Source organism: Seriola dumerili, unplaced genomic scaffold, assembly GCF_002260705.1.
Source record: "Seriola dumerili isolate Sdu_G_001 unplaced genomic scaffold, Sdu_1.0 BDQW01000002.1, whole genome shotgun sequence".
NCBI classification, from domain to species: domain Eukaryota; kingdom Metazoa; phylum Chordata; class Actinopteri; order Carangiformes; family Carangidae; genus Seriola; species Seriola dumerili.
Genome location: NW_019174257.1, coordinates 10,383,410 through 10,410,084, shown reverse-complemented (window position 1 = coordinate 10,410,084; position 26,675 = coordinate 10,383,410). Strand labels below are relative to the sequence as shown.

General features: G+C 44.0%; 1 protein-coding gene across 1 annotated transcript in view; it reads right to left on the bottom strand.

The window, feature by feature from the left end:
* syde2 (synapse defective Rho GTPase homolog 2) overlaps nucleotides 1–24,456 on the bottom strand; it is a 43,333-nt gene extending 18,877 nt beyond the window's left edge. The window contains exons 1-4 of the mRNA XM_022769179.1: nucleotides 24,205–24,456; nucleotides 13,897–14,198; nucleotides 13,379–13,772; nucleotides 2,702–3,843 (exon numbers count right to left, since the gene is read on the bottom strand). Of these exons, the coding sequence (XP_022624900.1) occupies nucleotides 2,702–3,843; nucleotides 13,379–13,772; nucleotides 13,897–14,198; nucleotides 24,205–24,328 (1,962 nt within the window). The 5' untranslated portion in view covers nucleotides 24,329–24,456. The remainder of the gene's footprint in view (nucleotides 1–2,701; nucleotides 3,844–13,378; nucleotides 13,773–13,896; nucleotides 14,199–24,204) is intronic.
* Nucleotides 24,457–26,675: the final 2,219 nt, after the last annotated feature.

The following is a 26,675-nucleotide window of genomic DNA, read 5'->3' as shown; positions in this document are numbered from 1 at the left end:
TTAGAGGTACCCCCAAGATTTTGGGTGTTTTTGCCTTAAAATCTGTTGAAAAATTTATCAATAATGAAAATAGTTGATAGACACTGTGATACTGTTTCATCATTTCGTATGCACACACAAATTAAAGCGCTTTATGTGTGTTTTATGTGTTTGTTCAGGGACACCATCATCACAGTGTCAGTTTAACTTTAAGCTTTCACTCATGCCAGCTGCTTAGAGGATGAATATCCAGCAAAGGTCTCCACATACACCAAGCAAACCAGAAGGAATTGAAGGGGAGTCTACCATTTGTATCAGGAAATTAAATTAATTAGAACAGCTTTTAGGGCATTAAGTTATTAGTGCAGATGACTATGACAGAAAATAATCATCAGATTAATTGATACTTGCAGTCCTAAACAAAATAAAAACCTTTAACACTGCAGGAGCAGGATTTCTGTTCATTCTAATGATGCCATTTTTAACATGTCCCAACATACGTGTTCATCTTTTTCTGTCATGTATGACAGTATGTAGGTTACTGGGATAGCTCCTTTAAAAAAAATATCTCTTTCAAATAGGCACACATACATAACTCATGTCTCTCCACACAGACATTATCTCCAGTCTTTTCAAAACACAATCAGCCAGCGTCTTTTAAAAGCTCGGAGAAGCCCTGAGGACACACAATTCTCTGAAAAAGAGTCTCCATCAAAGATCCACATAATCATTTGTAAGAGGCACACAGCTACACGTCTGGCCATGCGTGCTTTAGTGACACAACCTGCAAATTCCTCTGAGATCTGGTGTCAACGCCACCCTAACCCCTGTCTGCCTGCAACCTGGGGGAGCACTTATACTTGATCTCTGACTGATACCCTGAGCAAAGTCTCCTCTACATCTCTGTAATGAAAGAAGGCAGCAAAACAGAGGGGCAGGGGCGATTAGAAGCAACACTGTGAGGGACAGGAGAGAGTGAGTGGAAAAAAGGGAGACAGAAGGAGAGACAGATAAAACAGAGGCAGACAAGGAGGGAAAGAAACAGATGGGAATCACAATATGGCAAGACAAAGCAAAGTGAATTAGATAAACAGAGGAAACCTGAGTGAACCGAGTAAACACTGTTGGTGAAGTAGAAGCTACAGCTGGCCCGTGAAGAGGGCAGCTGGGTGTATTTGGCCACAGTGCATCAGCTTCTCCAGAGTGACTGTACCAGCAAGCTGGCTTCTGGGAAGTGCATGATCCAGCACATGTATGTATATGATGCACTGTTGCACAAATCTGAAATAAACAAACTAAAGGCTATTTGCATTAGAGATTCGATAAAACTTACTCCAAGGGAAATTTACAGCTACAGGTATTCTTGGTACTTTTTGGAGACTGTTTGTCTATTGGCCCGAGGGTCCGACTGCCCCTGGCCTGCTCCCCCCCTTTCACACACACTTCCAGACTGATCAGTCAGGAATAGTGGCCAGACACTTTTACTGCCGCTGTCTCAGTCCTAATTAGGAGAAATGCAGCCACGTCTTTCTGGGCTTCAAAGAGCACATGAAACATGGAGGGTGTGTGGGTGTGTGTAGGTGTGTGTGTGTGTGTGTGTGTGTGTGTGTGGTGGTGGTGGGTGGGTGGGGGGGATCCATTGCTTCCCCACCACCCTGGTCTCTTAACTCTGAGTCTTTCTCCTCTCTGAATAAAAGAGCCAGTCGCCTCAGGAAGGCTCAGTGACATCATGAAGTGTGGTATATGCTGTACATCTCCTGTATCTCTTCTGCTCATGCCAGTCATCCAGCGTTATTACTGGCTGCAGGGTGAACGCTTGTCTCACAGCAAACCCAGCTAAAAGCATGCTCTGGATGTAGATTACTTCTCTCCCTGTTCTTTCACTCTCGTACAAAAATGCGTTATATAATTGTATCCTACCAACCTTCCTTTCAAAGGAATCCACATCTGTTTTAAATTTGCAGAATAGGATTAGAGTGGCTTTTATCCACACGTACTGTTCAAACATGTCCTTGCACAAGTATAGTAAATATTTTATAGACCTGAAGTAATTAGTAAATTAATTGATTAGTAATCTGTGTTTATTTTTACAATCAATTTCAATTATTTTTCAAGAGCAAATGCAAAACACTTCTTGGTGCTTCTTTTGTAAATGTGAGGATTTGCTCCTTTTTTTCTCTTTTATCTAATTGTAAATTTCATTTCTTTGGGCTTTGGGGTGTGGGCCAGATTCTCAGACTTCTGAAGACTTTGAGCTTTGGCAAATGACTCATTATTTCATTGCACTATTCTCTGTAATTTTAATAATATAAGGATTAATCGAGAAAACAATCAGCATATTAAATGATAATGAAAATAATCCGTATTTGCCATCCTAAGTGCTCAAATCATTGAGGTCAGTTGAGAGACAACATAACCAACAATAAATGTGATAACTAATCGATCATTCAAGTGCTTTATAAAATTCTAAATATTCCCTGTTTGCAGCTTCTTAGATGTGAGGGTTTTCAGTTATTATATATAGTAACTGTAAACAAATATGGATGGGTTAGTCAGAGGAAAAACATGACATTTGAAGACCTGGCTCTGGAAATTGTGATGTACCTTTGTTAAAATCAGGACCAGGACCTTCACCACAGAGCTGTCTGGTTGACTTGTTAATTGCAGGAGAACTGAAACCTTTCTGTCAAAGTCAAACTCATTGAACCATGCACAGACTCACCTGGCAGCCTCTCTTCTCAATCTCATTGATGCACTTGCTTATAAGCAGTGGCACCATCAGCCCCGTGTTCTCCCGCTCCACCACCCGCCACGCCTCCACACCAAACACCTGGGGCTCCCTGTCTCCATCTGGCCCACCGTCCAGCGAGTTCTGCCACTGCTCCATCAGGCTCAGCTTGACGTAGATCAGCCCCCGCGGCTCCAGCTTCACCGCCAGCTGGTGGCAACGCGTCACCCGGAAAAGTGCAGGCAGGACCACCGTGCCATGGCAGCAGACACGGTTGCGTCTCGGCGTAGGCTCCCAGCTGAACACCACCAGCTTCAGGTGCTGGGCATTCTCCAGCTCAATGTTGAAGGTGTGATCCATATCCAGGAAGGTAGTGCGACATGTGAGGAGAGCGGTTCGTGCTTTATTAACCGAGTCCACTTGGATGGCGCAATAGACATCTCGTGAGTCGATGCGTGGAGGTTTGAGGTCCTCAGCACCGTAAAAGTGCAGGCTCATGAGTCCAGAGATGTACTGGCTGCACTTGGGCTGTTCTGTGAAGCTGTAATGGCGGAAAGCATCAATGTCCAGCTCTGTTCCGTTGAGTTTCGAGCTTCCGCTTCCTTCCATCTCCTTGCCTTTCCCTCCCTTCCCCTCTGCAGAGCTGTGCTTCCCAGATTTGGCCACCAGCTCTGGTGAGTCACCATCACTGAGGTAGCCACCTTTACTGGCGGACTTTGAGCTGCCGTTACTTTTCTTCTTATTGAAGCTGTGCTGTGTGGACACGCTGCTATCCAGGTGGTAGCGCGAGATCACGTTACGCCTCGCCTGCCCACCCCCAGATGCCGCTAACCTAGGAGGGCCTGAAGTTTGGGGCACAGCCTCCGACCCACCACCATTGTTTCGGGGAGAATGGGCTCTCGGCTCCAACTGACTGCTTCCGCTGCCGTTGTTGCTGTTACTGCTACTCGGGGTCCCCTTGACACTGAGTTTCCGGCTGAGCTCTGGGAGCTTCTTCATCTTCATGGAGATCTTCCTGACGGTGCGTGGGGACTTGATCTTGTCTGGGAAGGACCAGTTGATGGAGCTACTCTTCTTGGCTGGGTTTGGGCTGGAGGGAGGGGAGAAGCCGACAGCATTGGGCAGGTCAGGACCATCTAGAGAGGAAATAACAGAGCAAGAGAAAAAGCTGGTTAAAGGAGAATCTGACGCATTTTGAATTTTGATTTTTCTTTGGTTGACACTTTTAAACATTTTCCCTGCCAAATTCTTTGGCAGGAAAATATTTAGAAAGCAATTTTTGGCTCACTCACAGGAACAAATGGGTACCACCAGTCACAAGTTCTTAAAGTCACTGTAATCACTGGTTTCATGAGACAATCCACCTTACCCCTGTGATTACAAGTAACCGTTCAGATGTCCAGTGAAGACAGACAGGAAAGAGAAGACTGAGAAACCAAAGGCAAAGTGTGCATGAGCCATAATTTACAGTCTGTCAGAAAAGCACTACACCTCTGCAGCACATCATCAAGATTAGGTTTACATGCAACCCATAATCCACTGCCAGAGATACATTGAGTAGGCGACGCTTCATATAAACATTTCAGCACTATATAATACAGTTACAGTCTATAGATGTAAACCCAGACAGTGATTTAGTTAATTTATGGTTTTAAAGAAACAGATTCAACAGATTCAGAAAAAATTAAATTGTTCACCAAGAAGTTTCCATGAGGCCCGTTTGCTTAAAGTGGGCTTCATTCAATCAAACACCGGGGAAATTGAAGTGGAATGTCATTAGCTGCAGCTCCAGGAAAAACAGAGGACTATAAGCAGGGAAATGTCTGTCCAGAGACACCAACTGCTTCGGGGCTGAGCTAGAGTTACTCACTCATTATTCAAGTTGAAAAATATCCATTTGGACTGGTCCTTGAAGGCAGCTCTCGCCTATAACTAGACGTCTACACCATGAAATTTCAGGGTCTAGATTTCAATGCAGGAGTTACAGCCATTGTTTAGTCTACAGGCGTGAACTGCGGCTTTAAGTTTTATCTATGTTTATGATCAGTTTCTCACCAAACCAACCAGAATCCTATAATATTTAAACCTGCATTTGTTGTCTTTTTTGTATATGTACCTTTAAATGCAACACTGACACATTATCACTTTATAGCGTTAAGGCTAATCTGTTAGCAAACATTTAGCAAACAAATGAGCTCAAAGAAACCAAAAACAAAAAAACCTGTAGAGCTGAAAGAAACTTGTTGTTGAGGGATAATCATCTGTGGGTTCATTGTGGATTCGTCACCATGAGTGACTCCTTTCAAGATACAGATATAGTCTTTTGATCTATTGTGCTTGTTAAAATATCAATTACAGAATCTTTAGGAGCCGGTCGACATTTGCTTACACTGTCACTTATCTGTACAACCTGTAGGTCCACATAGTCATATGACTTTGAGTGAGTACTTGCTTTTGTACACTCCATCCATTAGTAGCCTATGTGCTGACTGTACCTGCCATAATGGCAACAGATAACAATGTACCAATGCACCTTGCACATAGTTACTGCCCAGGACATACTGCTCGGTAGTTAGAAATTTTGAACAGACATTAACACAACACAGCATCAATATCTGTGTTTTGAACATTTTAAATACAGCTACACACTTTTTAAAAGCCCCGTCATTGACCTACATGCAACAATTTCCGTCATTTTCTAAGATTAAAAAGATATGGCTAGGGAAGAGAAAGAAAAAATTGGTTGACACGGAGCCAACCCTGATTTGAGTGATTAAAGTGGAATCTGTAAAATTATGGGCATCCTGCTATTTGCTCAATGGGAAGCTTGAGCCTGCCTCAAACAGAAAAACAGCTATTTTCTACATTCAGTGCTCTTTTAATAAGATTTCCTCTGTGACTAACCTGCATTTTTTTTTTCACTTCACAGGGAATACCTCACCACATGAGTTACTGGGAGATTAAGGCTGGACCACATGACTCAGTGGGAAGAATTTACCTTTTCCTTGTCATTTGATGAAGCCTAGATATTAAACACTAAAACACTTAAACACTTAGACACTAAGTCCAGGGGCTGATGAGCTATTTAGACATTAAATACATTCATAACATGGACTTTTTCTGCACTGAGTTTGGATGTGTCATTTCAAATAAAAATGCACTTATTGTTTTAACTGGCTAATTATTTTCTCTGAATAAATCTCTGAGACAAAAGAGTGATTCTGTAAGTGAGAGAGAAAAACACAGGGCGAGGGAGATACAAAGTAGAAAGAGGAGCGAGGGAGAGCTTGACCCTGCCAACAGCACCAGCTCTATTTTCAGAGGGGACCTGCTGTGCTATTCTGGGATGAGGGTCTGCGAGTGAAAAGAGGGAGGCAGAGGAGGTCCAACAGGATGGAGAGAAGGGTAAGATGGGGGGCAGGAACAGGGCAGGGTGTAGCCTGCAGATGGGGGACAAAGGCACCCCTTGTCCAGGCTCTCAGAGGTCTGGATGGTCGACTGGAAGGCTGGCAGGCTGGCTGGTGAATGTACAAATGAACACGGCTGTTCTCTCACATTCCTAACCAAACCATGTTTAGCCTCCTTTTCCCACCCTGGCTGAGTAGCCTTCCCTGTCACGGCTTCCTGCCAATAATAGACACAGAGGTGCTCTGAGAAGGGAGAAAATGGGTGGAGGGCACTGTAGGTGCAAATTCACCAAACAACATCTGGGGTGGGGTCGGGTACACAGAGAGCGCCTGGTCAGGTCTGAAACAAGGTTTTCGGGAGAAAAATTCCTTGTGCATGAAACACAGTTGAACTCATTTTTAAATTCTTATATAACCTTTCTTGACATATTGTACTGAGTATTTAATTACAGTACTAATGAGAAGGAAACAGTTACTTTCAAAACTGCTGCTCAGTGTTCAATAGTAGTTACATATGCGGTACACAGACTGTGAGACAGCGTCACATTTAAAGAGGCTGTAAGTGACTGTAGAGGATGCTACTACGCTCCTGTCTCTTGCTTATACTGGCAATTATTAATTCTTGTGAAAACACTACATGTCGGAAGCAGACAACGTTATGGTCTCTCTACTTTCGTAACTTTATCATGTTGCTTACAAAACTCTGTTGTCCAAATTAATGACTTTAATTACAGCCAATTACAATCAACAACTGATGAATTTTGAAAGGGATATTACATAACAAGGGAACACAGTTCATTGTATTGAACATTAATGTTATTATTCTCTATGTGTTTTGCACATATTTGCCATATTGTGATTATGACTGGAAACTGGTGCCAATACAAGACTTGAATTTCTAATCAAAACAATACTTTTTGTCAATATCTGGGGGAATATAAGCAAGTTTTTACCTTTATGTTTCATTGAACAAACACCCTAACTGTTCAGCACATCAGCAAAAAAAAAAACATTGCTTAAATAAAACGCAGCTTAAAGTATCAAAAGTTTCCTGATTTAGATCAGGAAATATCTTAGCACCATCTTAGGAGTATGACCTCACGCTGCTTGATACTTGATGGTATAGACATTGTGACATGTATCAATAGCAGGGAAAATATTGTGAAAATAATATTGTGACACTGGTTTTAACCAAATTGTCAGCCCCTACAACATGTAATATCTATAAAGATTGAATAACACAAAAACAGCAACCTCGGTTTGAAACTATATTCATTAAAAAAATTATGACCTAAATTCATGTCCATTTACTTGACTATCTCATTCTGTGAGATATGCTCCTTCAAACATCTAAATAACCTGCTGTTGTCCCATCTATTTGATAACCATCATGAGCTGGGGCAACATCCACTCGCCTCTGACAGAATTAATGACTGTTGCATTGTTAATGACTGTGGCTTCACACACACACACACACACAAACACACACATGCAGCTGGGTCCTCTGTAGCCTTTGGACTTGTGGCAGCAGCCAAGACAGTAACGTGACACCTTACTAGCTGAGGTTCAGGGGTGATGGTTTGACACCCAACCCTCCAGGGCCATGTTCTGGGGGTCAAAGGGCAAAAGGTCTGCATTCCTCTGGGTGACACCTGAGCAGGGCAACTTTGTCCACCCCCCCAGCACTTTAACATGCACATGCACTCTCCTTATTACCGTAACACAAAGAGAGAGTGCATGTAAATATGCATACATAAAGACAAACACACACGCACACACCCTCCCTGACCCTGTGACCCTCCTCAGGCACCAGGCCACTGACACCTCTTAACAAAGCCCAGGAATTTATGGCGAGGGCTTTTCACAACACTGGCACCAGGCAGGTGCAGGTGGAAGGTGGAAGGTGTGTGTGTGTGTGTGTGTGTGTGCATGTGCACGTGCATGTGCATGTGTGACAAAGTCATTATGAAATATGTGAAATATAAGTATTTTTACAGCCATCTTGCAGCAGGAGCAGTCAAGGAGCCAAATCGTCATTCTAGCCAACGCCAAGACATAAATAATAGTCAGATAATGTGAAATGTCCTCAGATTCAACAATGTTACACGCTTGGATACAATGTGACAATGTGTGTGTGTGTGTGTGTGTGTGTTTGTGAGAAAGAGTGAGAGCAATTGGGTAAACTCTGATAAGCCTTGAAGGGAGACAATAATCTGCTGTCCCTGATTACCCCTGTAAAACCACTTGTATTCACTTGTGTGGTATGTGTGTGTCCGTACAAGCATGTCTGCCAAATGTGTGTGTTAAATGTAAAAACAGAAAGGTCCAGGGTGTGCTGACAAACAAGGGCAGTGTAAATAAACGGGTGAATGGCATACTTGTCCTGTAGTTTTCCTCAGTCGGTGACCGAGGCTGGGCTCTGTGCTCCTTCCTCTCCTTTCGGCTCTAAATCATTGAGCGTCGGAAGGCCTTTCAGGGGCCGCGGGAGCCCGGCCGTTTCATTACAATGGTTACAAAACCCCTGCTAATATATCCAAGCATGCAGGCCTTCTCACTAGCACAACATGGCCCCCTGCCAAAGCAGCCCTCATGTAGTCTTAACTCGCCCACCGCTGGAGGCATTCCTGCTCTGCTGTAACTCAAGCAACAGAGTGGCTGCTAATTCTGGACAGACACCTCGGCCTCGCTGCACCTCCACCGTCCACGCAACAGGGTACCGATAGCAACGTAATCATGTGTTAACAAATTACTTCTTTTTTATCTTAAAACCAATCAAAAACATTTGCAGTACAAAACAATCAATGGAGATACAATCTTAATTTAATGGCTTTACCTTGTAGCTCTGCTAACATTAAATAACAGAAAAAAAACATCAATCTTGCTTCATCACACAATGAGTGAAGAATTCATTGTCATCTGCACTGTTAGGATTTTATCGATACTTATTTTCAGGCAGTGCTTTATTGATACTATTATTAAATTATATTTTATTATTAAAAAACATTTTTTTAAATCATAATTTTAAACAAATAATTTCAGAGCAGGATACGTATTTATCTGTATTGGAACGTATTGTTTTTCAGCAGCAACAGTTATGTTTACAACAGCATAGTGACAATATGAAGCCAATAGTATTGTCCTTGAAACAAATCTAAAACGCAAAGAAAAATCAACATAAAAAAACATCAATGACATCACATGGACCACGTTTCATGGGGCATCCCTAGTGGACATACAGTACGTCAGATATTCAAGGGTTTACTGCAGCGTTTTATAGCAACGTCACACATAATATAGTCTAATTTCCTGGGAGAAACCTTGTATTTGCTGGTTTCATCTCCTCAGATCTGAGGATTTATTGCTTTTTATCAATGTAAACTGAATATCGAAAACAAGCAACATTAAGACATTGGTCTCTGGGAAGTTATTAAGGGCATTTCTTTCTTGTATTTTTTACAATTTGGTTAACATATTAATCAGTAATGAAAATAATTATTGGTTGCAGCCCTATAGGTAATAGAGCTTTGGGCTTACAACCACTCCTGGAAAACCCTCTCATCAAACACTTGCTCAGGATTAAATGGTCCAACAACTTAACTACAGATACCACTGTGAGTCATGACCTCCCATTCATGTACGACCAGTTATAGTAAGGAAGGGTCCTGCATTAGTGCACACAGATAAACTTTTCAGTTTTCTACAGCTGCTCTGGTGATGAAATGAAGAACAGACCAGAAAGAAAGAGCCACGAGAAAACTATGTGACCCGAACTTCACATCTAGTGCCAAGCTAAGGAATCTGCTCTGGTTTTGAAGTGCTGTTCTCACAATGTTGCTCCTCTGAGTTGTTGACTTCCTCCAGACCGAACCGTGCAATCGTCAGCCGAGATTAGATTCCAGGTTTGAACTCAGAGGCTTGAACTCTCATGTAACTTTAGCAGCCAGGGGCCAACTCTCCAGCGCGGCAGCCAGCGTGACCAAAACAACCCCCAGAAATAGCTCTGATCCCATTCTGAGCGCAGGCCAAGTCAGATTCCCCAAACAGGCACTAAAGGGAACAAGAGATTGGGAACACACCACGCTCACCACCCCCAAAGTCCATCAATCATTATTCTCCATACAAATAGAGCATTCAGATGGACAAAAAGTCAGTCAATAGGCAGCACATGAGGAGTCTGGAGTGTATCCGGTGAGGGAAAAAGAACCAGCCAGCCGAACAGAGGGAAACTATAGTCGCAGAGAGTCATCTACATCTGCACTGCTTCATTAATTCAGCAGACGCTCTTATTCGTGCTCAATCAACGAAAAGCCTGTCAAATTTTTAGTCTTGCAGATAAAGTGGAGTCTGTATGAGCTCGCATTTATGAAGAGTCAGAAACAGATGGCAGAAAAGATGGGACGAAAATAGTGAAGTTCAACACTGTGGCTCCACTTAATGTTTTTTTCGTCAAAGATTAGATCAAAGGCCATTATTCCCTAGGAGGCGCGGGTGCATTTACAATAATGTGGTGAGGCAACCCATAATGTGGTAGCCTAAACACACATACTGTAGATGTGGTAAAGATACAGCACGCTGTGGTGGTAACAGTGATGTTACTACCAACAAATATGTGTGCTTAGTTTCGTCTTCTGCTATTTCTGTACACACTTTTAAGAAGCAAGCTGTAGCTACACTTTTGCTGATTACTGACTGTTCAGAATACACTCTGAACATGTTTAGTCAGCGAGTGAACAGCTCATCAACCATCTGGTATTTCAGTCTATATCAGCTGGTGCAGGGCCATCAAAGTCTAACAAAGAGAAAGGCTCATAGAAATCTTGTTTGAGTAATAATCCATGTCCCCAAACAGGCCCAGGTTGACCCTGCAGTGGAGGGATGGGACGCTGAGTGGAGTGAATGCCCACAGCAGGCTCTTGTCCTTTTCACCATCCCCCAACACTCCTAACCAGTTAGGAGTGGAGGAGGAGGAGGAGGAGGAGGAGTGCAGTGTCACCCTGCAGCCAGTACAAACTGTGTTAATAGCAACAACAATACACACAGACACACACACAGTAATTTCTAAAGGTTGAGGTGGAAAGAGGGTGAAGTGATATTATACCTGCCGACCATTCCTTTTGATTTAATAGTCCCCACTGCATTTACAACACACACACACACACACACACACACACACACACACACACACACACACACACAAACAACCCTGACACGTAGCTGGGCTTGTTGCTCTTTTTATGTTGCAGTGAAGTGTGGGATGGCGTCGCCAAACCCACAGGAATCAATTGCAAAGTCAACAGGCAGCAGAGAGGGAGGCAGTTCCGGAGCGGGAGGGGGGAAAAAAAAAACAAAAAAACAACACTGCTACTCCCACTTTCACAGCTTCCAGTCAGAGCAGCAGTAAACCCACACTATCACAGACCTGCTCCTGTTCAACAGAATTTTTATTACAGGATGGAAATGAGGCCTTCGAATGGCAGCAAGCTGATGGAAAACAAATCGGTTTTGAAAAAGGCAGACAGCTGAGTGAACATTAAATAAGACTCGCCCTTCACAGGAGCTGAGAACAAGATTTCTCCTCCGTTAAAACTGCTGAACGAGCCACTCCGGCCCTCAATTTTTGTCCACTCATCTGCTTACCCAGCATGAAAGACCCTAATGACACTGGCAAATTTCATCTAGACTGCAAAATAGGTCTGAAACTGTGGAGGCACAAATAGCCTAAATTTAATTAGCACTGTGCGCCATGATTAGTGCCTTTCCTGGCCCAGTACACCGAGACTCATTGGGGACCGGTTTAATCCTAATCCTACGAGGAAAGTCTCTCAGGACGGAGAGTTTTGCTGAGCCACACGTGATGTCAGCGAGAGCCAGGAGTTTGAAGCCAGTCAATGAGGATCAAGGAGTTTATCAGCCGCCAATCAAACCTGTGTCCTCGTCAAGGGCAAGTTAAGACTTTCCACTCCACAAGATAAACAGTTTCTTTCTATGTAGTGATTGTTTTAAAACAGGGGAAAACTGCAGCCAAAAGCATAATCTTTTATTTTCAACAACATATCTCAATGACTTGCGGTTTCAACTTTTAAACCCTTCACCATTTTAGGGGAAAGAAGTTATTTCTGAGCTCATTTCAAGCCTTCATCCCTGCAGTAAATCTGCTGCTGTGAACACTAAAGCTCACGTATTAGATTTCACTAAGCATAACCAAACTATTCAGCCTCGCTTTGTGCTCCTACAACTAGGAATGGCTGTTGCGTGCCACAGAAGTGTTGTCAAAAGTTGTAATTATAGGCTCAGCTCAAGATGTGCCACTTGGTTCAAACTACCATGTTGCCACATCAGAGAGAACAAAAAGTCGGAAGTTAGCAAAGACAGACCAAGCTTATTAAGAGACAGGGAGCCGTGTGCTGGCTGTCATTATTATGCCGTCTTTGTAGAGTTGTCAGAGTTGTCCACAAGTTTTTTTTTTTTTTTTTTTTTCCAAGCAGACAAATAAATAAAAAATAACCCCAATTCATTCACAGTAATGTTGCTTAAAACTTAGCAGGTCACGAATCTGTGTTTTTGTGTCTGCACACACCGTGAGCGCAGTTTTAATGAGCTAGCTTTCAAGGTGAGAGGACATTTATTCAACTGAGGACTAAAAAACCAGCAATTTACAAGGCTCACAGCCATCTGTGTGAGCCTCAGTCACACGTAAATGGATATTCTTTCCTCTCAGGAATGCCAGTTCTGAATTCCTCCTGGCTAATGTCTGTCTGAGTTAAACTAATGAGGGACGGTGATATAGAGCGATATGATTCGACAGCTATGGCTCCTCTCTGCACCGATCAAACAAAACTGAGCTAGTACAGCTACAGTATATTTTTTATAGATTTCAAGAGGAATTTTGGATTTTAAACTGAGCCAAACTCTGTTTTCAGTCTTCTATTATCTTCAACCTCACTCTTAAATGCTTTCTATATTTGTGAGAGAAGCTATGATAACCCAGGAATGACTTGCAGCTAAATAAGTCCTTAGATTGGAAACATTTTAAACACTAGCTGTAATTAGTGCTCAAGGTGTGCACAACCACAAAAATCTGCCCAGAGTGACTGGCTAAGAGACAAAACGCCAGACAATGATTGGCCCTCGAGCATCGGGCCGAAAGAAGAGTAAGAGAAACAGTGAATGAAGAAGTGGAAAGAAAGCAGGAAGCGGAGGAAAGGAAGAATGAGAGAAGGTGTGGGTGCCTTTCATTTTCTTTTTTTTCTTTTTTCTGCCTCACCTGTGGTTCTGCTGGTGGAAGGCCCACCCTCCTCCTGAGGTTTGCACGCGAGCATCTGTCTGTGCAGATGTAGCGCCTCTGTGGAATGTGCAGCATTCCCCTGACTCCCATCTCCTAAACCGCCACCGAGGCCTTCGCCGAGAGGCTCCGGCCCCGTGCCTCCGCTGCCATCCAGGGCCCTGCTGCCGTGACCCACATCACCTCCTCCCCTGCTGGGCCTCCTCTCGGGCTCCGTTCGAGGGGGGACCAGCAGCCGAATGGAGGGTCGGTGAGACGTCTCCGGTTCGTCGTCCTCCGGGATCGGGTTGTACCAGATCTCTCCTTCATCGTCTGCGTCGTTCTCCTCGGCTGGGTCCACGCTCCGAGGGTGAAATGACACCTTGGCTTGACCGACCTACATTAAGAAGGAGCCAAAGTTTAAAGCATGATGCTGAACTGAAATACAACAACCACTGTGTTGGATGTTGTGTTACCTCCATAAACCTCAGCCTTGCAAACAGAGAGATCTCATAGCTAACCTGAGGCAGCTGCAGGTGGACCGGCCGCGGGGCGGCTCCCCTTAAGGGTCTCAGGTGGTCTGGGGAGGGACTGGGAGGAGGCGGAGGCTGATGGGAGCCCTGACCACCCTCCTCCTCAGCTCCCAGCATTCCCTGCTGCTCGTCCTTGGTGCAGTGATTCTTCCCGAGGGAGCTCTGCTGCAGCCAGTTGCGTTTCTTGGAGACGGTGATGGTGGTGAGCGGCTGCTTCCATGATGAAGGCTCGGTGGCTCTGCCCACCTCGCGGCCGTTAGCACAGGGGGTTTGGACATTCTCAATGAAAGCTGAGGGAGTGGTGGAGAGAGAGAAGAATGTGAGCGTAACAACTTCACGCCAGGAGACACTAAAAAAAAAATCATTTGATTGGCCTTAAAAAGCAACTAATCATTACCATGATCACCATCATTTACATGCTGAACTGAATTCAACAGAATCTGATGATTAATCTCAGGCTATTTGTGTCCTGTCAGGTTGAAGAAAACATCTGTATCAAGAAACCACAGGTGTCGAAATACTGAACAATGCTACGTAATGCTAAGTTTCATAGAGTATCTCATTCATTGTCACTGCCTTTTAAAGTCACCGAAAAAGCCTCGTCTCTGCCTTGTCTCGTCTGATTGTGACATGTTTTTGGATGTAATGCCATATGTCATATACTTTATTTGGCCAAAGTCAAACTTTCAATCACTCCGCTGCAGGCCCCCCGGGTGCACCTTCCCCCTTTCCTCCTCATTGACATCCCATTTCGGGGGGGGTCACCTTCAGGAATATGTGGGCTCTGAATTCAAAAGAGATCACAGGGAGACAGAGGGATTGAGCACACATATCTTCCATCACGGCAACTTGGAAAAAAAAAAAAAAAAAAAAAAAAGAGTTGGCATTTCCACTGTGAAAATAGAGCAGAGAGGGGAGGGTGTGTGAGGGGGTTGACGAAAAGTACAGCCGGTGGCGATATGCGCACAGTGAAAGAGGACAAATAATAGAGATGCAACATAACGCAACAAAAGAGCGCCTGCGTTGCCTCAAGCGCGTTGATGCGTTTGTGGACGTTTACTCATAATCAAAAAGCAACCTCTGCAAATCATCTGACGTGCTTTTATTTTGCTGATGAGCAGATGCAGGCAGAGAAAAACAACCTCAATGCATGTATGTGTATGTGTGTGTGCTTGTGTGTGTGTGTGTGTGTGTGTGACAGGGAGAGCGAGGTGCTGAGGGCAGGGTCTTGCTCTAACATGTACAGCAGACTCATGTAAAAGACTGTTTTGATCCTCAGCAGCTCCCAGACGAGCCCCTCCACATGCCATAATGACAACTTCTCCTTTCCTCAAGGAAATGCATTTTCATGCGCGCCAGGCTGCATCCACCAAATTATAGAGGTCGGAATATTTTCAGTTTACGGAATAGAAATTGAAAACAGGGCATCCAGTATGTGTCTGCGTGACTGTGCCATTAAAAAGTGTGAATGACTCAGAATGAACCACAACAGGGTTTTTCTTGTATTATTAATCCATAGCAGTCCAGGGGAGTAGAAAAGAGGTAGGCTACATAAAAAAAAATCACATGGTTTCAGATTACATAACATCTACTCAGTAGATTGAGACGAAGGTACTTTTTTGCTTGGTCGCTTTCATTGACAAAAGCGGCACAGAGAGAGCAGGGGGCTCCACTGGGATTTACTTTTCCCTGGAAGTCACCCAGCCTCTCTGGCTTCCTTGTGATCTATAAGGCAACTTCATAAAGCAATGGTCGACTCGCAATAATTGCCGCCCCAAAATCCCATAAACACCAACTTTGTAGTTCCTCTCACCACAACAAAACAAGTCTTGAACTTTGTTCCTCTACTTGCAGCTTGACTTTTTTTTTTTTTTTCCACTAGAGAAATATGACAAGTATGATATGAAGTGGGATGAAACTGATTCTGTTAGGGATGCCATTCCTCTGCGTTCCAGTTGATTATATAAGCCGCTGAGTGTATAAAACAGCTTTCAGTGGCTGGAACAGGGGCCACTTTAAAGGCATCCCTGATCTCCACAGTGAAGAAATAGCAAACAGGCTGAACAACAAAAAAAAACAACCAATCACAGCCTCTCTGTCGCCTGTTTGATTTGAACACTCAAACATACCACAACACTGCCACGATATAAAGCACATCTTTATGTATTTCTTCCTTTCTCTTCTGTTTAATTTACAGAAGGTTTCCAGCCTGAAATGTGTTTGTATGACCTGACCCAGCATCGTGTTTGCATTAGCCCGGATTAGGGGTTGATGTTGTGTTTGAGGACCTGGAGCTCAGCAGCTTTAGCTTATGCCGACTCCTGAGTGAAGGAGAAAAGCATGTTTCTGGCTCTATACAGAGTCCCACGAGTTAATGTGTAGGCCTGAGCTGGCAGGCTATAATAATCTACCATGGTTTGTTTTCCGCTGTTCTGGCCTGGTAGTTCCTTGTAACCCTCTAAACTCTGTCTACAAGCAGAGCTCTTACTTCTGTTTGAAACAACACGAGGGGGGAATTATAGCCTTTAAGAAGGTAGGGTTTACTGCAGGCCTATGCATTAGTTTTAGCTAAGCGTACCTAATAAACTGGCAACTGAGTGTATATCGGGGGATAACTAAAATAAAAAAGATGCTAAATTTAAACGCATATAAGCACAGACACTACAAGCCAAGCTAAAAAAGAAACATTTAAGAGATAGACGCTAATTGTTTTCTAACAAAAATGAACTGTCTGACACTTGTGGATGAGGAGGAATGAAATAAACCGAAGGAATCAGGCAGGAAACAAGCATGATATCAATTAAGGAAGACCTTTTTGGGAGGAAGGGGAAAGATCTTTAAGACCATAAGACAACGCCAAAAATACAGCAGACCCTGCCGCCAACGCTCGGCCTGGTAACGCGAGACCGAACAGAGGTGAGATGGTTGTGCGCGGAGCTGTTGTCAGCATGCCATCTTCTTTGAGGGGTCTTTCATAACGGGAAGAGGAAGCAAGTTCTGACATGAACAGCATTCCAGACCACAGCTTCCAGATTTACAGCTTCACCGGTGTGACACTCTTTCACCGGAGCAACACCTTCCCCGAGCAACAGCAGGCCGCTGGTTTGACTTATTAAATGAGATTTTAGCCATTTTCAATGCAGTCAAACGTTCTGCTCTCAGTGTGTCAGCAACGCTCCCCTTCATTACTTTTTAAGTGGAATTTGATTATGGCAGACAATGTTCGTACTGCAGAACATTCAGCCTGATGAAAAACAGATAATGGAATCTCGACTCGAGCGTTAACTGAAATACTCAATTATAAAGACATTTTCTTGAGACAGGCAGGAAGAATACGAAAGCTTGAAGAGAAGGGGGAGCATTTAAGAGAGAGGAAACAGGGTTGTTTAATGCCGTTATCAACAATTAACCATTAGGATACTTGTGGAGGGGAAATAGTGAAAACTGAAATGATTCAGCAATTCATCTATTAGTCAGTCATCAGAAAATCAACCAGTTTGATAATCAGTTAATAAAATGTAAAGACCTTCTCAGTTTTGGGTATTTGTTGCTTTTCTTTGTCTTGTTTAAAAGCTGGATATTTTGCAAGGTTTGAACACAACAGGCAATTTCAAGACGTCACGCTGAGCTTCAAGAAATGATGTTGTGCAATTCTAACCATGTTCTTACATTTTGAAGATCAAGCAAGCAGGTGATTAGTTGAGAAAATAATATGCAGATTAACAGATGATGAAAATAATCATTAGTTGCATTCCTGGGTGTATATCCAGGGTGAGAGTGAGAGACTGATGACCTTCAGAAGTACCAACTCGTTGCCTATAAACACAACACACAGCCAAAGAAAAAAAATCATCGATTAAAATCTCGTAACAGAGCTAACAAAGCCTGTGCCGTCGTGGTATGAAGATGATGTGCTCAGTGCACGGAAAACTCACAGCCCTGACCTGAAGGTAACAGATGGCCAGAGCACATAGTACAAGGCTGCACATCCGTGTGAGAAAACGAAGAGGATATGGCAGAGAGGGAGAGGTGGATGGGGAGGAGCGTTACGGTTTTGTCTGAGGTGCTGAAAGAAATGCAAACTTATAAAGAAAACAGCTTACTTCCTGGATGTGCTGGTATGAACCTGCGCCATGTGAGCCTGACAGTAAACCCAATTATATTCATGTCTAAATCTTCTGAGTGGCTGAATCGTTTTCTCCTCTTAAGACAAAACACTTGATCCACTTTCCCATAGGCTTTCCTTTTATTTCCCCAAATTCCTTTTCCTTCATAGAGGCTCCTCTTTTGATAAGTGCAAAACACACACCAGCTAGTTTTCTCCTCCATACAGACAACACTTTTGTTGTGTATACAGAGTTTTAGACCCCCCCCCCTCCTTCAGAGGGAATCTTTTGCTGTGTGCCATACATTCCTGTTGACACTCATTCATATGGTAATTAGGATTTTCAATGTAGATTTTTCTTTTTACACCAGGGCAGAGTGGAGATCGTCCAGGGTTGCATCACATGTCAACACTTGCATCCCACTGAGGCGTCATGGTAGTGCAGCATGCTAATGCTAATATCCTTTCCTCCTGAGTATATTGGCTTGAAAACCAAATTCCTTTCAATGTTGCTGCTCTTCCAGTCGCTCCTCTGTCTTGTCTCATTGTGTCTGTTTAAGAAACTTTAGGGCAGGGAGTATACAATCTAAAAAAGTCAGCAAAGCTCTACAGCTCCTGGCAAAATGCTGCCACCAGCTTATCAGTCATTTAAAAGTACCAAACAAGCTGCGCGTGTTTGTCCCCACACTCTTTAGCATACACCATCATGTGAGCCATCCATCTCATAAACCATCCTGGTATGAGCCCTGATGGCTCAGGTTTCTCCTCCGTCATATAATCTGTCTTTAAAGCTACCATCCTCCATAAATCTGTTCAAGAACAGTCACACCAGACAAGACAAATTACTGTACTTCCACCATCAGCCACGTGTATTTATGTGAGAAAAAAAAAGAAAGAAACACAGCGGCTCAGTAACAAGGTTTCTGGCACAATGCAGAGACCAAACACCACATCGTTCTGACATGACTTGACAGCAGTCGAGGAGGATTGTGTTACACCTGCGCTCTCAATTCATAGCTATTTTGAATCCACTGAGCAAGCAGGAATTAATGTAATCGAAATGTTGAGCAATACGCTGTGAACCTAATCCAGAGCACGTCTTTACTTCATACTTGATGGGGTTGGTTTTTAGAGGAATTGTTGGACATTTTTGGGAAATACGCTTATTCACTTTCCTGCGGAGAGTAAGATGAGAAGAATCATACCACTGTCACTTTGGTTGGGTGAATATGAAACTACAGCCAGCAGCCGGTTAGCTTAGCTTATCTTAGCTTAGCATAAAGACTAGAAACAGGGGAAGCAGCTAGCCTGGCCCCATGTAACGGAAACTTCCTACCAACACCTCTGAGGCTCACTATTTAATTACGAGCTATATCACGTTCAGTTTTATTCATACAAAGTAGGGGTAAAAGGGACAAATTTTGGTTTCAAGGAGGTTTATGTGCCACGCTATTTCTTGTCCATGACCAGGTGCCAGGAAACCAGCAGACACTCTTACCTGTAGCTTCATGTATGAGACTGGTATTGATCTTCTCACCTAACTCTCTACCAGAAATCGAATAAACATACTTCCCAAATGTCTAACTAGAAGCTGCTTTTGCTGAGATGCAAAAAGTAATTTCACTCCTTAAGTATTTCCAGCCATGTAGACTGAGGATGACTGTTCTTTTAGTGTGAACCAGAGGACTGTGAAGGACAAAGCACTTTAAAAAAAAAAAAAAAAAGGCAATAAGGCAAAAAGAAAAAGACTATCAGCTTCCAGGGAGTGGATCTCCTCTCTTTGTAATGTCTATGGCTCAGTCTCAACTTCAGGCTTGACTGACACACCACTCCTGAGTTCAGGTCTCGCCAAAACATGACGTCTGGATACTGCCTACCTGCTGCCAGGCCAGTGCTCTGCCACAGCACAACGCAACAAAACTATAAATCCATCCAACTGCAAATACAAACATGCATGTACACAACGGAGATGTGCATATGCACGCTCATGTCCACAATATCTCTCTCCCACTGGTATAAAAGAAGTGACACACTCAGCTACGGCTGATAATATACATTTTTTACAGAGTAATTAAAGGACAAGTCAGAACAGAAATAAATTAGCTCCTGTCTAATTACGCCAATATTTTGGCCTATGACTTCATAGTGAAGTTTAATTGCTAAGGAATACTCCAGGGGGAGGAACATGCTTATTTTTACAAAGACAGAAATATACAAATATTGGCATAAAGTAAGAGAAGACTCATAAACTCAATGAAGAGTTTCAAGCCAAGACAAGCAATTCACTGGAGCTTTTGAGAGCTTTTGGCATTTCTTTTTTTTTTTTTTTTTTTAAATGGGTCTTTGTGAGGCGCTGAGAGGCCCACAGGGGCAAGATAAGCCCAGTCCTGACCTTAATAAATACTTAATCGCCCTTCATTTTGTTCATTCATGGCGAGGAATTAAGTGACACAACGCAAACAAGTTAAACAACAGGAATGGCATCCTAAATATTCAATCCAGAGTCTCTTTAAAATGCAAGTTACCATGGAGCTGTCCAGAGCAAATGACTGGGGAGGAAGGTGACATGACAGCCCAACGCCCCCCCCCCGCCAACCCCCCCACACTCCCTCTACACTCAAACACACTAAATACACACACACACACACACACACAACCACAGAGAATAACTGCAGTGGCCTCTCTCCTGCTTTGGATTCCTCTGGCCACAGCTGTGGAAAAGTTCAGTGGGGACAGAGAGAGGGGAAAGCTGAGCAAAATGGGGGGAAAAAAATGAGAATCAAGGGGGGAAGAGACCTTGGAAACTAATATCAAGAAAAGTCCTGCTTTGCTTTAACCAAAGGACAGCAGAGGAAAGAGCTGGAGATGTAAAAGTCAGAGCTCTGCTGTGCCAACGGCGGCTGGAAGTCAAACACAGAGGCCTTCCGCTCAGCAGCCTCAGAGATCACACTCTATTTCTAGCAGCACGGCAAACTGACAGTCAACAACAGCCTGCGCACATGGCAGCTCATCTATTTACTCTGGAAAACATCGCCAGGACAACATACACACTCACAGGCACGCATGCAAACATCTAAACACATACAAAGCTGCTACAGAGGGTGGGGAAATGAGTGGTAGAATAAAAAGAGATGATGTCTCTGATCCATACAAAGCGAAGCCCGTCGCCACATCCTCTAAAACAAATGTCAATACAAACTTTTCCACACGCACAGTTTCCGAATCCTGTGATTAAACTGGCTAACTGCCTCGCCTGCAGTCAGTCCAGGTCAGCATGGTGGAACTGTGCTGTGTGCTAAATCCAAAGACACGGTAACTAAATAAATATGCAGTGTGTGCAACAAGTGTGATGTAGGTTATCATCACTGCCAGGTCGGTGCATTAATTCCTGCAAATGCAATTAAAAGTGGGTAAACAGACCTCGTGGTGACATTATTTTGTTGGCTACACCTTGACTCCGCGGTCAAGGTGGAACTGTCCATCTTCCTTTTTAAGGAAACCTGAACAATAAATACTAAAATGGAAATTTGAACAGCTACAATTTTATGAAAGACTGGGCAAACTCCATGTGCGGAGGAAGGCTGGGTGATATGATTGAAAGCTCCAGAACAACTAGTAAATGGACATTTTGGTGAGATTGTTTTACCAAATGAGCAAACCTGGTTAAGACTGTCTCACATTAAAGCTGAACTGATAACACTTGAAAGGTTTCATGATACTGATGTTTTCATATTTCCACACCTCATCACAAGCAGAACATGAAAGCACAGACAAGAAAATCATTTGGCATTTTTGAACATAATCAAATATTATACACACACACACACACAAACTCCACCACCAACACCATGAAAAACACCACCGCAACTAGCAGAGGAGAGTGAGTTAGTTGTTACTGGACTACACTGTGAGTGATCCGACCTACAACCTGATGTGCTATGAATTCAGTGTTAAAAATGCACCTAAATTAGTGTGAAGGACAGAACCCGCCACCGGTTAGAGAGTCTTAAAGGGAAAGCAAAGAGATCTGAGGTGTCTCGTCCCTTTGCTTTGCATCCAGAAGAGGAGGAGTGCAGGGTGGACCACCACCAGACGGAGTTTAATATGAGTGGAGGAGGATGACAATAATCAAGACGGGAGGAAGGAGGGTGAGAGGTCTCTGATTTTAGAGGATCCACGGGAGTTGAGGCCACTCCGTGTAGCCTTCCTACCTGGCTGCTGCTGCCGTGGTGACTTGACTGTAGGTGATTTTGCCTTGGCAGATTTAACCCCTCGGCCGGATGTCTGGACCCCAGGTTTAGACCCTCCGAGGTTAGCCTGGGGACAGGACCGGTCCTGGTTTTGGCCTCCACCACGGGGCAAAGATGAGCCCTCTATACGCTGCTTCATCTCTGAAGACAGCAGGCGGCCCTTGTGCATCCATTCTTGCATCTTGTTGACAGTGACACCGTGGCCTTTGTTGACAGAGTTGGCCCCCTGCGCTCGAACTCCGATCAGCTCCTGCTTGTTGTTGTGACCCTGATGTGTTGATGCCTCGGTGTTGCTGTCTGAGGAACCTGTGAGGCTGTTGACCGAGCCGCTGCTCTCATTGAGCCGCCCGCCACGCTCCTCCTCGCCACCAGCATCTTGTAGCTGCTCATCACTGCTGATGGCGTTGTGGTCTGACAGCTCACCCACTCCTCTGACTTTAGCTCCTTCAGCCTCTTTTCTCTCTGCAGCCTCTTTATCACGACAGATTTCTGGATTCTGAGTTCCAGTGACCTGCACGCAGACTGAGAGTCCACCTGGATACCTGATAGCTCCGTCACTAGCAGAGCGCAGTAATGTGGGCCTTATCTTGGTCGAAGACAGGTTCACCATACTCTTACTGTTCAGCCTGCTTTTGAGTCCTGACTCAGAGTTCCCACTGAGGCAGAGCAGGAGTGAGTCAGTGTCAGACACCTGCTGAGGGCTGTGGTCTCCTCCTGAGGACCAGGAGTCACTGTCCATGTTTTTGGCAGATAAGCGTGAGCACAGACTGTCTCTGGAGTGGCTACTACAGGAAGAGGTGGCCTGCTGCTCAGTTAAACCACTACTAATCTGCTGGACATCCAGGTTGATATCATTCATAGCGTTGATGAGAAGGTAATAAGCTTCTTTCAGCTGGTTCCTAAGCCTGTCTGTTTCCTGAGCACTGTTACAGTCATCCAGCTGTCCTTTGTCCTGACCAGCCTGTGGCACCTCAGAGTGTGCAGCCTCTGCCCTGTCACCATCAGTTTTCACTCTAATAGTTTCATAAAAGGGCAGAATTTCATTATCATAATAATCCTCATCTTCACTGTCTAAAGGGTATCTGAGTGAGCCCTCTGTGGCGCACAGGGATGCCATGTTAATGTCGCATATCTCTAACTCCGTAGGGAAAAAGGTCGGGCTCTGCAGACCGCCTGCAGACCCTCTAATGTCCCCTGCATACTCTGGCTCATAGCTCTCAATGTTACTGATTAAAACGTGTTCATCCGTGTTTCTTGACACACCGTTTGGAAACACAATTGCCGCGCAATTTGGCGAGTTTGTCTCCAAAGTTGGGTTGTTGTCAAAACTCCAGTTGGCGTTGTGTTCCTGTACAGCCACTACAGTCCCTGCCATGTGCCGGGACTGTCCTCTGTCTCTGGGCTCTGTCCCCTCACTATCAGCACTAGTTACCCGGCCCTCTGGAGGTTTATCGCCCCCGGTATGCGCCTCTACTCGAGCTCTGTACAATACGTGATTTGAATTGTCCCCAAACCCGATTGAATCCCCGACGCTGCACTGCCGCGGGACCGACACGAAGTGTTTTCTCTGGACATGTGGTCCTCCGAGCGGGACTCCCGCCGGTAACGTGATTTTGTCAGCGGATCTGGGTCCTTTTCGGCTCCTATCTCCTTCCCTGAACACACGTCCCTCAAGCTGCCCGTCTCTTTGAAGTGAGACCCCCAGGAGCTCCTCATTAACCCGAACCCTACCCCCGCTGCTCCGCTCCTGGGGACGTGCGCCAGACAACTCTGCTGCGCGACTCTCCCGGACTATTATGACCCCCCCTGTCTGCACCATCGCCCCGTCAACACAATTCTCGTACGTACTCATTCTCTCTGACGTGCAATCCAGCCCTGCGAGCAACACTACCGGGCGAGCCCCGTCGGAGTCTCGCTGCGTACGCAAAACTTTTTCTTTACCTTCTCGGCCCCCATTCGCCGCAGCTGCAGCAGCAGAGCCGTATCCACCGCCGACCGTCGCTCCTTTCTTGGATTTCTTCCCCCGGAGTTTCGCTAGTAAAGTCCTCCGCAGAGGATCAGCCATTCCTTTCCTTTACCTCCAGTTTATTCCTCCCGGTTTCTTTCAGCACGCTGGCTCCAGAAGGGAAGGACCGAGTGGGTTCTCCTCGCTCGCCGCGGTCAAAGCTCGCCGGGCGGACGGGCTCCTCTCCATTCTCCGCTGTCACCTCCGCTCTGTCGCCTCACTCACTCCTGGATCACTGTGCTGGACTGCACCACCTCTCTCCCCCTCCCTCCCTCTCTGTCTCTCTCTCTCTCTCCCTCTCTCTCTGCTCCACACACACACACACGCACACACGCACACACACACACGCACACACGCACACACACACACGCACACACACACTTTGCCTCCCTCCCTCTTTTTCTCTCCTCTTCTCTCTCTTCCTTTCTCTCTAGCGCCTCACCTCACCTCCTCATGTTTGCAGCTCAGATATTTGGAATATTTCCCCGGCTCAAAGTTCAGGGACCTTGAGCATAAATTAATATTCTGCAGAACGTCCAATTGAACTGAGTTTGGCATGTAACTGTACTCTGAACTGGTCGTGATTCAAAACTGTGGAAACTTTATTTGTACAATTAAAGACAAGCACAAGTGAACATCTTTAAAACAATTTCCTATAATTTTACTTTAACTTTAGAGTAACACAAATCTCACATTTAAAATACAAGCACCTTATGTCTATCTTTAATCTTTATATTATTTCCTTGATTGATCTTTGGTCTATAAAAAGTTAGAGAATAGTAAAGAAAAAAAATGCCATTCATAACTAAAGATAATAAACTAAAGACCATGGTGATTTTATCATCATCAAATTGCTTGTTTCTTCCAACAGACCAAAACACAGAGACATTTAATTTAAAATCACGTAAGAAAAAAAGGAAAACCTTATAATTGAGAAGCTGGACCCACAGGAAATGTTTAGCGTTTAAAAACTAGATGGGTAAAACAGTGACTGCAATAAAAGTGAATTTTGAAGGATGCTTAAGATGAGACTCTAAAAGTCTAATGAATAAATGTATTGATTGCATCTCATTTGTGAACAGAGGACACTGAAAACAACAGTAGCTATAACTGGCATGGTAGCAGAAAGCATTCAATAGAGCTGAAACCATTAGTTAATTGTCTGATTATTCAATCTAGAGAAAATTAATGCAACTATCTTGATGACTGATTAATGATTTCAGTCATTTTTCATCAAAAAAAGTCAAACATGGTGATCTGCTGTTTTATGGCTTTAAGAATTGAATCTCTTTAGTTTTCAGTTGTTGGTCAGATGAAATAAGACATTCAAAGACATCAACCTTGACTCGTCTTGAGTCGATGTCTAATTACTATTTTCTGACATTAAAACTACAATCGATTAATCGATTAAAAGATAAAACAATCAGCAGAATAATAGATAATTAAAGTGCTCCTTAGCTGTAGCCACATTTCTATCACATGTAAGAACTAATACAACAATAGAAAAAAATACTTCACCAGAGTAAATGTGTTGCAATCAAAGTTTTACTGAAGTAAAAGTAGAAGAATATCTTCTCTCTAAAATTTGGCTGAAGTCTGAAACATAAACATAGCCTGCTCATTACAGATGTCCATGTGACAGAGTTATATTTATAGTATATATTACTGTATCTATCTATACACAAGCTCCTATCAATTGTTCAACATTATAAAATGTGTGTAATGCTTCTAAAGGGTGAGGATGTCTCCAAGTAACATCAAAGTGTTTGCTTTTTTTGCACTGCACATGTGTAAATGTGATCTAGTAAGTCCTGTGCGCCAGAGGGGACTGTTGGTTTTGGTCTGAGTGATGGTATGTGAGAGCTCCAGCCCCTCCATTGAAATTCAACACATATTTGTCCCTGAAATGTGAATTAAATTCAGTTGGGGAGCAGTGAGCCAAGACTTCAAATTACCACCTTCACTGGTAGCTGTGAAGGCATTTCAGCAAACAGCGGAGAAAACAACTCTCATCTCAGGGGAAAAAAATGTGCTTGACCCTCTGCAGAGAAAGGAAAAGTGTTGGTCTCAGCAAGAAACAATAGTGAGGACGGCGAAAACCTCACAGCACTGAATCATCAGTTACCTTTTACAAATGAGCAGGATTGTGTCTGTCATGGGGAATCTGTCTTTTCCATAGGTACATCTTCATTACTGCACACACATGAAGGCTATTTTTTATCCTCCAACCCAAAAGTGCAGCCTGCTACATGATGGATCACTGCAGATTATTGGTCTGACACTTTTATCTGAAGTGTATCTTGAGTAATCCTCTTCTCATTGACCTTGCATCTAACCCCTGTCCCTGCTCGCAGCACAACCCGCGGCTTTAAGAGCAGCCGAGACAGCGGAGAAAGGAATGAAACAT